This window comes from Ischnura elegans, chromosome 12 (assembly GCF_921293095.1).
Source record: "Ischnura elegans chromosome 12, ioIscEleg1.1, whole genome shotgun sequence".
Taxonomy (NCBI): Eukaryota; Metazoa; Arthropoda; class Insecta; order Odonata; family Coenagrionidae; genus Ischnura; species Ischnura elegans.
The window spans coordinates 4680576-4694291 of NC_060257.1; the positions used below are offsets into that span (position 1 = coordinate 4680576).

At 37.4% G+C, this 13716-nt stretch overlaps 2 protein-coding genes across 2 annotated transcripts; one reads left to right on the plus strand and one right to left on the minus strand.

Annotated features, from left to right (window-relative positions):
* Positions 1 to 770: 770 nt before the first annotated feature.
* LOC124168793 (vacuolar protein sorting-associated protein 21) lies at positions 771 to 8267 on the minus strand. Its single transcript, XM_046547102.1, has 5 exons — positions 8080 to 8267; positions 7816 to 7943; positions 7458 to 7590; positions 5250 to 5405; positions 771 to 3948 (listed from the first exon to the last, which is right to left on the minus strand). The coding sequence occupies exons 1-5, from the start codon at positions 8120 to 8122 to the stop codon at positions 3740 to 3742; spliced, it is 669 nt and encodes a 222-aa protein (XP_046403058.1). The 5' UTR covers positions 8123 to 8267; the 3' UTR covers positions 771 to 3739.
* Positions 8268 to 8299: 32 nt separating this feature from the next.
* On the plus strand, positions 8300 to 11258 carry LOC124168794 (succinate dehydrogenase assembly factor 3, mitochondrial). The gene is made up of 2 exons (XM_046547103.1): positions 8300 to 8640; positions 10604 to 11258. The coding sequence occupies exons 1-2, from the start codon at positions 8452 to 8454 to the stop codon at positions 10787 to 10789; spliced, it is 375 nt and encodes a 124-aa protein (XP_046403059.1). The 5' UTR covers positions 8300 to 8451; the 3' UTR covers positions 10790 to 11258.
* Positions 11259 to 13716: the final 2458 nt, after the last annotated feature.

The window sequence follows — 13716 nt, forward strand, 5'->3', positions numbered from 1 at the left end:
CTTTGCAACGAGAAGGATAAAAGTCCTGTCTGCATATGCAAGAAACATGAGCCTCCAAACTCTACAGCTATCTCCTTTTCGAATTCACTACAAGAGTGCGATCGCGTGGCATCGTGCCAGTCGCATTTTCGGTCTATGCGATCGCTTGTGGGTGCTATGGCGGGACGAAGTAAGCGGGGGGGTATGTACTGTTCAAATGGGTGATGGGAGCAGACTCAAAACGATGCGAGTGCGCTCGCACATATTTTTGGTGAGTGACTAGCAGGTAGTGTAGTGGTGTAGCCGCCACCTACGCTACCTGCGCCCAGGATCCTAGTCCGTCTACAGAGTCATCTGCATGGCCGTTTTCTATACTACTTCCTCATAGGGTGTAAGGAAAGGAGAATGAATTTCACCCACCGTCACTTGTAAAGGTGTGTTTAGAATAATTATTTTCATGCATGCTAATATTATTTCTGTTCATGCAATTTTAAGGGTAGAATATACCAGTGATATGTTTTGCTTGCTATGTATTCTATTACGATGAAATATGATGCTCATGGATTAGTATTAACATAATATAATGAAATCATCCTATATCTGCTCTAATGCACACCCTAGATAAATTACCACCAGCCGCCACTGCCCGCAGGAACAAAAAAGTCATTCAATTCCAGGGATTATGGTATAAACAGCCCTCTTACGAAATTTATGTACATAAACATGTGGTTCAAAATTTACCCTTTAAGGCAATAGGAAAAAGGTGATTTCGTAAATAAAAAAATCACAAATTTACCAAAATACAACTTTCAATGGCTAATGTACAAAAGGAAGAAAGTAAAAGTTACAGCCATGACATTTTACAAAATATATGCATGTATTCAGTTTCCATGTAGAGTTTCAATATCAATCCAAAGCTGTACACACTACAAATAGTTTCACTTCCTTATAAAAATGACAAATATTAGAGCTTGCACACTCCCACAATACTCGATTATTTTACAAAAATTAATCATTTCATTCTAGCATTAGCAAAGGAAGCTGCACTCTGGATCAGCTGCATTTTTGGTTTTCCACTTAACATACAAAGAATATTCAACACAAGGAAAATAAGTCAAAATATTTGTAAAAATATTAAAAGGGTAAAAAATATACATCACACTAAAAACAAGGTGCAAAAGGACATTATACAATCGATTTACAATTATGTATATAACAGATTTCATAAATCATAGGAAAGACAGATGCGGAGAGTGACTTTATCTTACACAATTGGTTATTCATTACTATCACCTAGAATACAAAAACAACCATGTTAAACAAGTGGATCCAATGGTTCTCACCATATATTAAAATTACACAATTAAGTAGTATAGGTATGTATAGACTGGTAATTCTTCAAAAAAATTGCACTACTACGATAATAATTACAAAGTGAGATTATTGCAGTTGCTTCTTCGACTAATTAATGGAAATGGAAGCTTGCATAGAGTAACTAAATCCCTAAAAAAAGCACCAGAGATACAAAAGTAACATCCATTAAACGCAAATAGAAAAAAATAGCCATCAAGAATTTTCATTTTTGAATATCACAAAAAATTCTCTTAAGCAATACCTACTCCTCAAAATCATGTCCACTATAGTGACAACACTTCAAAACCTGCCTTAAAATGAGGCTTTCGACAGGATATCCCCATAGATTTCATTTCACAAAGTTCCTGAAATACTGATGTAAATCTGTACATTCAAGAAAAAAAGGTTTTCCCTGATGTTTATACCAATGATTTTTCATTTTTTGATCTCAACCTCAACGCCATGAGCCAAGGAAGTTTTTACGCTGAGAAAAATATGTAGCGACCAAATCCCACTGTTTAAAAGCTCTCCTCATTACAAGCCTAAATAATTATTCCAATCTCATCGCCTTGGCTTAAATAAGAATTAGCTGAGCCTTATCCTCACAAAAATAAGAGATCACCCGAATGGGGAAATAGGCAGACATGCTTTGTGATGAAAGAAAAATGTCAGAACTAGAAAGTGCTTCGCTGTGAATGAGACAAAACCACTTTCCTCCTCATTAGATACATCAGAATTATCCTCCATAAAGTTGAAAAAAATTTTGAGCAAATTATCATTGCCTCTGTGACCCAACTCGATAACATTAATTCCTGGTATTACGGTGTTATCACTCAACTCATTGTAGAAATTCATGTAAGATCTCATGTCACCGTACAGCAATTTTTTATTTATAACAATATATCAGAGGCTAATATTCCTGAACCTTAATTTCTGTCGATAACCTTACTATCCATTGCATGCATTAATCATTGAGAACAATAATATCAAAACTAGGCATGACATTAGAAGTCATTTTTGTTCAATAAATGGCTGCTCAACTATGAAAAGTGTGAAGGGACCTTTTCCTCAAAATACAGTTAGCTGAATACATTCATACATCACACGGTGTTCACCACAGATTAAGGTGAGCAAAGTACCTTTTTGTTACCTAATTCATGCCAACAAATATTCTGACCACCCTACTCACCTTTTTGCATGCAGGAATACAAAATTTTGTTGGAATCAATGAATATTGACTCCACAAAATAGAGTATCCTATGACCTCTCAATACACTGATAGTTCTAAAAATGGTAACAAGTGGACTGAATGTCCACTGAACCACAACAGGTACAGACTATTTACATTCTCACCCATTCCAACTCAACGACATTTGCGAAGGTACTAATTCATTTTAATCAATTATTCAGATATTACCAAAGCATTAATTTTTTCATACACTGGGATGAAAGTAATTATCCAATTGCCACGTGAAAATATAATGAACTCCTTTAGTTTTGTCCTGGGCAAAAGGCACCATGTGAAATTAAAAAAAAACATCTTCCACAAGATATAAGTGAGGCTAATTACAAACATTCTGAAAGAACAAGGCTCATGGCAGTCAACTGATCAATTCAGGCCTCATCACAGGAATGTGAAAGTGGTGGTAACTGAACGTTTCCATGAAAAAAAGTTACATTAAAGAATAATGTAAATATTCCAAGCCAGGCATAATTTTTTTTTCCATAAAGTTCAAGCACGTAATTACTTGATGGTAAGGATGGGTCACTTCTTCAGTTCTTAGTTCAACACATTATTGAGCAGAGAGGCAGAATCGAAAGCAAAGCCAAAATGAATTGGTATCAAACATTTTTCAGATGAACCAAATTCAGTACATTCTAAGAGCCTATTTTCTTCATACACTTCAAATTGAGTTATATAATAAATCAATAAGTAATATAAATATCACATCACGTAATCTTCTCAGAGATTACTTGTGATATTTCATAAATTTTTTATAATACCTTTATGAAAATTATTGAAAGCTTTTGATAATAAATCAATGAAAATGAAATTTCTTGTTAAGAACTGTACACAGAAATACAACCAATGAAAAGGTGGAACCAACCCATCCTCACTGATTAGCATACTACTAGAGATGTACATAATAGTAACATCGAAACCAGAAAAAGGGAATACGCTTAGCTGATTGCGTTGTCTTTGACGTTAGAGAGCGATTCCAATGGGGAATCTAAGTTTTTGGACGGAATAATAAAATTAAGACCACCAATGGACATGTAGTGATGTTTTCAAACCAAGACTATGCCGCAAAAGATGTGTTTGTTGAGGGTAAGCAATGATTGAGGGGGGGGGGGGGGAAGGAAGAGCGTAGGGGGTGCACCCAGAGTGTCTTTGGAAAATGTTTCATCAGCAGCACCACACCGATCGCTCGGCATCCGCTCGAGCAATCGCAGGGCTGCCAATGACGTTAGGAAGGGCTGAATCTTCTTCTGTCTGGTCAACGACGGGCATGACTCCCGGCTGGCCTTCGTAAACTTTAATGCTGGTTCGCTGCGTGGGATCTTGAGCAAGCTTCACCAATCCCAAAGCAACACTAAGGAAAACATCTTCAATACCTACAAATTGAAAATCAACTCCATCAGAACCAACTGGGAAAATAATCGTTCTTCAATTTCTTTCTCCAACCCTTTTACGAGGAAACGCACCTCTCGCTCGGCCAATTATTTTTTTACCACAGATAACTCATCAAAAAAACTATTAAGCTCTCATTTGAAATTTTCAGTTAGACGTAACTAATTTCAAGATTAATTACACTAAACTAATTCAGGGTGCCCCGCCAATCCTAAGAGGAAAATTCATGCATAATTCCAGGTCTCCCAGGGAAGTTTTAAAGGATTCGAAATAAAATATTTTGAAGTTCCAGGCAGAAGCAAAATTTCATGCACGATTCAAGGGACTAATAATTCACTCATAATTAACGATTTTCCCAATCACGGACACCCTGTCATTTCAATTGTCCTTTTCTGGTAAATTAATAGTGAAATAATGCACACACCAAATGGTTTAGCATTGCATACTGAATTGCCTTGAGAGAAATTTTCCCCGTAACTAGGAATCAAACCATAGACCTTCGGCTTTCTGGGCCACCGTGGAGGCCACTACCCATTATGTAATAGATCCAGGCTCCTGAATTCCTATGGCTGTTGAATTGCAGCTTCTGTTACTTGTTGTTAAGCCCTCAGGGTCCATCAAGGATGGCAACGTGAGAGAGAAAGGACTCCAATGACTCCACAACTAGTTGAATTCCTTAAGCCGGTATATATATATGAAATTGATCGTTTAGATGATGAAATAAAAATTTACTTGAAAAACCATGGCAATAATAACCATTTTTCTATTTTCTCCCCATACACTTTCGGAGTGACAGCTTCAGAGACACAAATATAGTCAGATTCTTCTCAAATACTGGAGCAGGCATATAAGTAAACTCAACACATTCCTCGCCCGTAAGCAAGGAAAATAATTTAAGTTTTACAAAGGGAACTCTAATGAAAATAATAGGCCTTGTGAATTCAAGCATTATGATTAGATAATCCTGGGACTTTTGTGTTGATTTATATCTTTTATATAGATCATGGAAAACATCAAACAAGTGACAACTTGATAGCTTCAACCAATAACGGAGTGTTTTCAGTCTTATAAGAAAATTCAAAATCTTCTGACAACATTGCTGTTTAACAAGTAATGAATGACAAAACAATGAGACTTAAAATTTGGCATTAGGGTTCAGACACTATTTTAATATAAAATAGAGTGTAAAATTAAAATCTCAGCTGGAGAAAAATCCCCCATTCCAGGGTTTCCCCGTTTTTCAGGTAGGTGGACAATCCAAAATGGTATGGCACAAAGTACCTACCTTGGTCCTGAAGGGCAGATGCTTCAAAATATAAGCTCCCTATTGACGAGGCGTACTGAAATGCTTCATCCCGAGACACCTTCCTCTGGGATGAGAGATCAACCTTATTCCCAACCAATGCCAACACCATGGGCTCTTCCACGTTCCTCTGAAGTTCTGCAAGGACAAAGAAATGAAACACCATCAAGGGGGTTAGTGTACCACAATGCAATCCAAAACAAACACATTACAACCTTGCTTGATATGAAATCCCTTATAGATGATTGATCATAAAGCAAATTGCATAGTTATTTGCAAAATAATTCCATCTTTAAAAGTTAACACATTCAATGTGGGCCTGATTTTCATGGAAGTCGTCAGAATCAGCAAATAAAATAAGGAAGAAAAAGGTTTTCGTGCCATAACTTCCGTTCAAATACTGCTATTTACAAACGGTGCACACGGGTCGAAAGAGGGAAGCTTTGCTGAAGGCCATGCACACGATCAGAAGACTTGGAAGAGGATATTAGTTATGTACGGAGGCGGAGAAATGGCAAAACGATCGGCAGAGTACGTCAATTGACATGCTCCGTATCTCGCCTTGGACGGGACCACGTCAATTGACTGAATGTGTTAACAGATATCAGGATCGACCATGTGGACACGCCTTGAACTTGATTACAGCCTTTAACAGAAATAGAAAAGGAGATACTAGTAGGAGACATGCGACTCACAGTCCCACCCAGCATTTATTTTCGCCCATTATAGTTCGGGAGAGAAACGAATTCCTACACCCATCCTTTCATTCAGCAAAACATTCCACTATCGTTTCCGACAGAATTAAAAAAATACTGAGTTTCTAAGATGATGTTCTCTGAGTAGTTCTGAAAATATCCCTTCTAAACAGCTCAAGCAATAAAAGCCGAGCATGAAGAGTTTCTAGTGGCTCCCAGACTAATATCCCATCAGTTTTTGAGATAAAACGTGGCTTTCTATGGCTAGGTTACATTATGAGCAAGGATTAATTCTTTCTGGGATGAAGAGAAAAGGCATTGCATGTAATACAGTCAGGTAGTGCCAAGTCCGCGCAAACCCTTAACGCCCAGACAAAAAAGCAAGAAAACACCCACCTTGCCACTCTAACACAACAATACTCTGTGCATTCAGCCACGATTTTCATCATTTTCCTAACGCCTGTGGAATTTTCCCCAGACTAAAATCTAACTTCCGTGACTTCCAGACCTGATATTGACATCCCTGACCAGTGTAACTTGGTGACTTTTTCAGAGCATTATCTCAGACACACAACTCAGCTTGTTATAATCAGGACTTATTGCCAGTTTCACTGTTATGAAAAATTGGTCTTGATTACATAGTTGATTGATTAATAAGATGTACCTGTATATGAGTATATGTATTGAGTTTACCAAATGAGAACAAGTTATATATTCTGTTCATGCATTCGTGCAAGTTGGGTGGTTACATGGCAGATTATTGTGTTCATTTTTGAATTAATTTTTAAGGCCTGGCTACAGGGTACATCAACATGTACACATAAATGCATCAACGATTTCAGTGCATATTTGTATACATGCAATAACTCTAACATGCAAATTGTATCCTATAAGCCGCCTTCGATGTACTAAATTCATTCGGCAGTGCAGGTGCCTTTGAAACACACTGAGCAGGGGCACAGCAAGGAATTAAGGCTAGGGGGGGGGGGGTTTCAGGCGCAGCTAATACTGGGGGGGTCTGGCATACCAGCCAGGGTAAGCAGGAGATACGAGGGTCCTACCCCAGAAAAAATTAAGATAAATGGTTCAAACTGGTGAGTTTTACGACTTTCAGAGGGATATTTTATTAATCTTTAGACTATTCTGTTTAAGTAATATTAATCCAATTGAGTAAAATAGATTAAACTTAAATATTTCTATGAGCTCTGGGGGGGGGGGGGAGGGCGTTATCCCCCAAAAAACCCCTCGCTGCGCCACTGACTCTGTATCTCCATAAATCTATTTATGGAAAGAAACTGTTTGCAAAACAATAAACCACAGAGGTAATAGATATTGAATTCTACACTAAAATTTAGCATAAATTCCGAGTCAATCAGAATAGTAACTATAAAATATCAGGAATGGGGAGTGCACTGCCTACCAAGGACCATCCTCAGTCCAATTACATAACTCTTCACCAAGATAAAGAACAATAATGAATAACGAATTTCATTACCTTTCACCCAAGATTTGACAGAAGTGAATGTGTGATACTGAGTGATGTCAAATACGAGAAGGGCTGCATTTGCGTTTCTATAATACATAGGTGCCATGGACCGAAATCTTTCTTGACCAGCAGTGTCCCACACCTGAAAATCAAACCAGGACAAATATCATTTTGGAGATGTGGTAAAAACACAGACACGAGTAATATTAACATTAATGAGAAACGAGAACACAGTGTAAGGAGAGCGCAGTAGTAAGACACACAACTCAGTACAACACACTATTATGCAAGCGGTGGGCTGGTACTAAAAAAATTCATGTAACTCATTACACAACAAATTCTCGTTTTTCCAAATAGAAAAATATACCTGTAGCTTAACTCGAGCATCCTCAACGTTTATTTTGCAAGTAAAAAATGAAGCTCCAATAGTGGGACTAATGTGATGGCTAAACATTTTACCTATGTATCTAACAACCATACTGGTTTTCCCAACACCTACATAAAGAAAACATATAAAGCATTATAACTACACAACAACTTATATTAAATATGATATTTCATACAGTTTTGAAGAAAAAATACGAAGAAAGAACCGAGAAAACAGAAATTACGATGCAACAGAATCTTTTACCTTGAGCTCCAAGCACTACTATTTTCCCTTCAATAGTTTTCATTTTTGAATCTTCAGTGAGCCCCTAACGAGGGATATCGATTTAAACTTTCAACGGAATTTAAATGATGAGATTAACACCAACATTTGTATCAAAGCCACAACAGGCATTACCGAATTAGTGATTACATTTGTTATCACAGGATATGAAAGTATTCTACAGCTGATAACAAATGACACGAGATATGCGACCATGCGACACCAAACAAGGAATTTTTGATATTTCGATTTGGTATGGTATCTGTTCGTTATATTTACTTCCATTATCATAATAATGTACGTTAGTACATCGGAGGAATTTTATCAATAACGTAACTACATAGAAAGTCCGAAATGTCGGGAAAGTTAATAGATCTCAAACATGTTCAACGAGTGAGAGTTTTGTACAAAATGATTCTCAAGCTACACCGAGGGTTACCAGAGGCAATGAAATCTTTAGGAGATTTGTATGCTAAGGAAGAATTTAGGAGGCACAAGAACTGCAATGCGCAAGAAGCATTGATATTCATGAATGAATGGACGGTAAGCAAATATTTGTTCTACATCAGCTTCGCCATCAGTGATTCTCTGTATTGATAGTTAAATTTTAACAGTATCTTGCTGGGTAAGCGTGTGGACTGCTACCGATAATTGATTACGGTTAAATAGATGGGTGAATACACTTGCTGTGAATCTATTCAGAATTGCTTCCTTTAAATAGGGAAAAGCTCTGGTAGAGGTAGTTTAAGGGTGATATTCTTGATTGGAACGTTTGAAGAAGGATTATGGTATTACGAATTAGCAGTCAGTTTTTATTCATTGCACTGAGGTCTTATATCTGTTATGTCTCAAAATATTGGACAAAATGTATCTGTTATCGGAAGTTTGAAAGTAGCAGTCACAGCTTCTATATAACCCTAGTGACCAATGTGTCATATTTCTTTCCGGTTATGTCCTTTGGTTTGTTGAATAATTTAGCTTAGCAGCAGGGGTAGTTGGCGTAAATCAGTTTTTTTTAGTATGTATCAACAAATCTCCCAATACAGTTTTGCTGTAAGATATCAGTAGGCATCTTCACAATTTATTGTACCTGCTCTTTCACGCCTGTAGACACCTGTTGAAACACCCGGGAATACTGCAGTGGAATATGAGTCAAGGCAGAGGAAATTCTCTACAAAGAGCTGCTTCTTTTACATTACTCTGCAAAGCCTGAATGTGCATCAATGCCAGCATAGATTTGATAAAAAGAGACTCTCGCCCCAATGGTCTTCAGAGAGCATTGAATAATTTTTCACCCCGCAATCATGCACGATGCAGCTCATGTGGCCAATCTATTTCATACCTCTGCCATGTCTCTAATGAGAAGTATTTTAATCGCCCAGCATTATCAATATTTTGATACGTCACTCATTGTCAGTGAAATTGGTTCTTTTTAGATAAAAAACTTTATAAATTTCACATAATATGCATTTAGTTTTTGGATGAAGGGTTTCATCATGGTGAGGCATCATCTGGTACAGTATAAACTATTTACGTTCTGTATTCCCTTGATGCACAAAAAATATAAATATATATATCTTTGGATTTATCGATTTTTTATGCCACCTTTAGTAATAATTTTGAAAGTATGGTAATAAAGGAATAGTGGACAAGAAGTACCTGAACGGAAACATGTGAGTGGGTGTTCCACGGGGTAGATGGGGGGGAGGGGAGGTTAGGTAGGGGGTGCCTTGTGGATTGGAGAAGGATGGAAGTATTCTTTGTGATGTAGCGAACGTGAGGTTGCATGGAAATGCCAACTCTTAAAATCATAAAGTCAGCACAAGTGGAAGGACCAGGAGCGATGAAACTGGTTGTCCAAACTATACCTATCTACGTGTGAAATTCACAAATTTTTTCATTGAAATCTCCCTACACCCTTAAATGTGTGACGTTTTCATATCTTAGTGGAGAGATTAGCTTTAAATTTTTAGCATTATGATACTTATTCAAAAAATTACCAAACAGAAAACAGGGTTGACCACAAAAGGGCAGACAGTGTCTTCTCAGATTTATATAAACTGAGTATTCATGTTTTTTGAAGTGAATAACAGTATGAGTGCCTGGAGAAAAAGGTTGACACATATGTCGTACACTCCTGAAGCCTGGATTTTGCTAATGTTGCATCATACATGATCATAGATTAGATGTGCCGATGGGCTGAAAGATTACTTTCCTGTATCGATTTCAACTGATGGGGATACATTTCAGTCCCTAAAGTAGTCTGTATTGCATTGGCAATTCCTGACCGTATCCACTTCAAATAACGATTCCTTGTACTAGAGATTCCTAGCTGAAGGTATCACATTCTATAGATGAGTCTTTGTATTCATGATTCCTATTGATAACCTAATACTAGCATTTAAGATCACTCCTTTGCACTTCATACTCGAATACATGTTTTGAAATTTTGTTCCATTATTTTCTTTTAAGATGATAGTATCTCTAATTCAAATTTTTCGTGCAGGGATACGCTTTGAATCTAAGCCAACAACTAGGTCTGAAAGGACCCAAGCATGCAAAGCCTCTGGGTCATGATTTATCAGAAGAAGAACTGGACAAGATGCGCGAAGACCAGGTGCAACAACTCTACGAGCTTTTACTGGCATCGAAAGGAAAAGATGAAGAAGCTGATCTGAGCAAGAATGGTTGAGATACCCTCAGCGCTAAATTGCAATCAAGTTGACCTTTTCCTTTTTCAAATTTAGATTCTGTAATCAGTTCATTTCATGCTGTAGCATGATTTATTTGCTGTCCTCCTTATGGCAACTCATATTACCTTCAGCCCAAGATTCATGTTTTTAAGGTTCCTAAAATTAATTTATTTTTTCCTTCTAAATGTAGTGTAGCTGTGAGATTCCTGGGTTGTTGGCCTATTTAGTGGTAGAAATTATCTATTTATTTATAATGGCTAGCGAAGTGGTTGCTCATGTTACACTCTCGAGTGTTCTCAGGAATGGATTGCTAGTTGTGCACAAATCTGATCAGTATCTTCTCTTAGTCCATGGAATGTTATTTCCATCAGGGTACGGTTTAATGACATTTTTTTCATTATTCTGTAACTTCTCCTCCTGTTGTTCATGTAAGCTTGGTTATTGTGATAAAAGTTTAATTTTACTAAACTTCATCTCTTTGAGAGCATTTCTATTCATTTGGTAACCTACAAGGAGTAGAGTTTTGGCTTCTATTCTATTTTATCAATATGCCTGCATTATACTTTCATTTCACTATCATAAGGTGGTAAATCATTTATCTATGCCTTTCAGTGGTAGGAAAAACTATGGCCATTTAGTAAATGACATAGTCATAATATTGTTCAAAATTTTGGCTATCTTTATTAACAATGTCAAAATTCAAAGTCTTAGGGGACCAGAAAATCTGCAAGTCTTTTTCATTTTGCTGCAGTTGATCCAGTTGCAGTTGAACTTCTGTGATGAAATACAGTTCATTCCAGTTAACTGGGATTCGTGAGGACCAGTAGGTACACTGTGCCCCAATTAGGCAGCTGCCCTGTTTATCTTAAGTGTTCCATAAATATGCACCCATGGATGTTGAAAAGAAACACTAAAGATTTTTAAAAATAAAATGCATTTTTGTTTTGCTGTCTTTAACTTATAATCTAATAATGAAAAACTAACATTATGTATTTTTTATTCTGAGAGTAAATTAAAAATTAAAGAAATGTATTTATCTCAGTCTCCACTCTTGGGAACAAATATTTACAACTAAAGTAGCAGACAAGGCAGATGATAAAAGAGGATACGTATATGCACAAGATTAATTTTATGCAGAAGGAGAATGAAGAAATTGGTTTCTGAAGTTTAAAAACTTGTTTACCTTCATGTAATTATTGGGTAAATACCACAGATACGTGGCCTGTTCAAACGACATTTTGTTGCAATTAACAAGAGAAAACACAAGGTTATTCCTACTTGGTTTTTGGTTCTTTGAAATTTGTCCAAAGTAAGAAACTGCCCCTAAAATGCTGAGGCATGAATGATGTAAATCTACTGCACTTCGTTCATGAGCTACAAGCAGCAGCATTACCCATCGTAAGAGAGGAAAGGGGCCATGGGAAATGCTGTGAGTCTAAAGACCTGGTTCCCAAGAAATAGATCCATGGCTGCATGCCATTGCTAGCATGAAATTTCTCGTGCAATTGAGAAAAAATATCCTTCAGAGCGACACCGAGAATATCATATCAGATCCCCACTGTGTTTCCAGGTCCTACAGAAGAGATAAATTATGAGAGAGATTAATCATGTTGTTAAACGGGTAGATTTGGCAATTCGTTTTTCCCCTTAACTTTGAAGGACTTGAATACATATATGCTAAGTAGAACTGTTTGAGCATTTCCTTTTATGTTTTTAATGGTTAGTTTCCTATCACCCCCGCTACATGCCTATTGAGGCAGCTTGTGGGGTAGTATGTACTCATATGTAGATGTGATTACATGCCCGTTTCCTTCATGGAATCTCTATGCCACTGCTTTACAAGCGTATGCCATGAAGGCGTGACTGTTCTGTGATGTATGGTGTCTTGACTATCTAGTTTCTAACATCATCCAGTGCTTTGATACATCAGTAAAAACTGCTTTCCTGGATCTGCAGTCACCCCTCTCTACATTTGCATCAAGCAGTCATGATTGGGTGGTTCTTGGAAACCAGCGCTTAAGTTTGAAAATCACCCCGAGGAAATAGGTATTTGTTGGTAAAATTGCTACATCTGATTCTGAGACTAGATTCCCAGTAAGTGATCAAGGAGCACGGAGAATACAGACAAACAGAGAACTAAGAGTCCCCCACCAAAAGCCCGACATCATTGTGCTAATTAAAAGCAGAAGAATAATGAAGATGGTTTGGCCACGTGAACAGGAGAGAGCTGGACTCCACACTGAGGACCTGTGGCATAACTATGGGGGGGGAGGGGGATGAGGGGATAGATCCCCCCCAAAGCCTCAAAGAAATTGAAAAAATATTTAAAGCTATTATCTAGTTTTTACATTTAATGAATGCATGTGCTTAAATTTAAATTTTTAGTGTCACAATGATGCAGAATGTATTTCCAGGCATGTCTTTTTTCAAAAATTTTCCCGGGCCCCCAATTTCCCGTTACCTGGGAGGGGGTTCGTCACTACAGGCCATCCCATCCCTCCCCAAAGCATGTTCTTAGTTACCCCACTGCTGAGGACAGTGATGGAAAGAGAGGCAGATGACCACTGGGGAAGTTTTCCCAACCCAATATATGAAATTGTGTGCCTGTTCACTGTTTCAATTTCTTAAAATCTTCTGTGAAAGGGTTACAGAAGATGTTTTTGGAGGTGTTCACATGTTTAGTAAAATATGTATGGAGAACATTCCTTGGATAGCAAATTTTAATATTGCATTCATCTTTTAAGACCAGAGTAGAATTCAGTCTGTCACTACAGCCTATCTTGCATGCAAGCAGACTCAATATTCCTGCCTCCTATGTTAGGTAGGACTTAAAAGTACCTAAGTTTTCAAGACCAACTTTGCACCAGATGCAATCTTCTTGGTGAGGTAGGGTGGTATCCGCACTATTTTTCTTTTTGTCTTATGT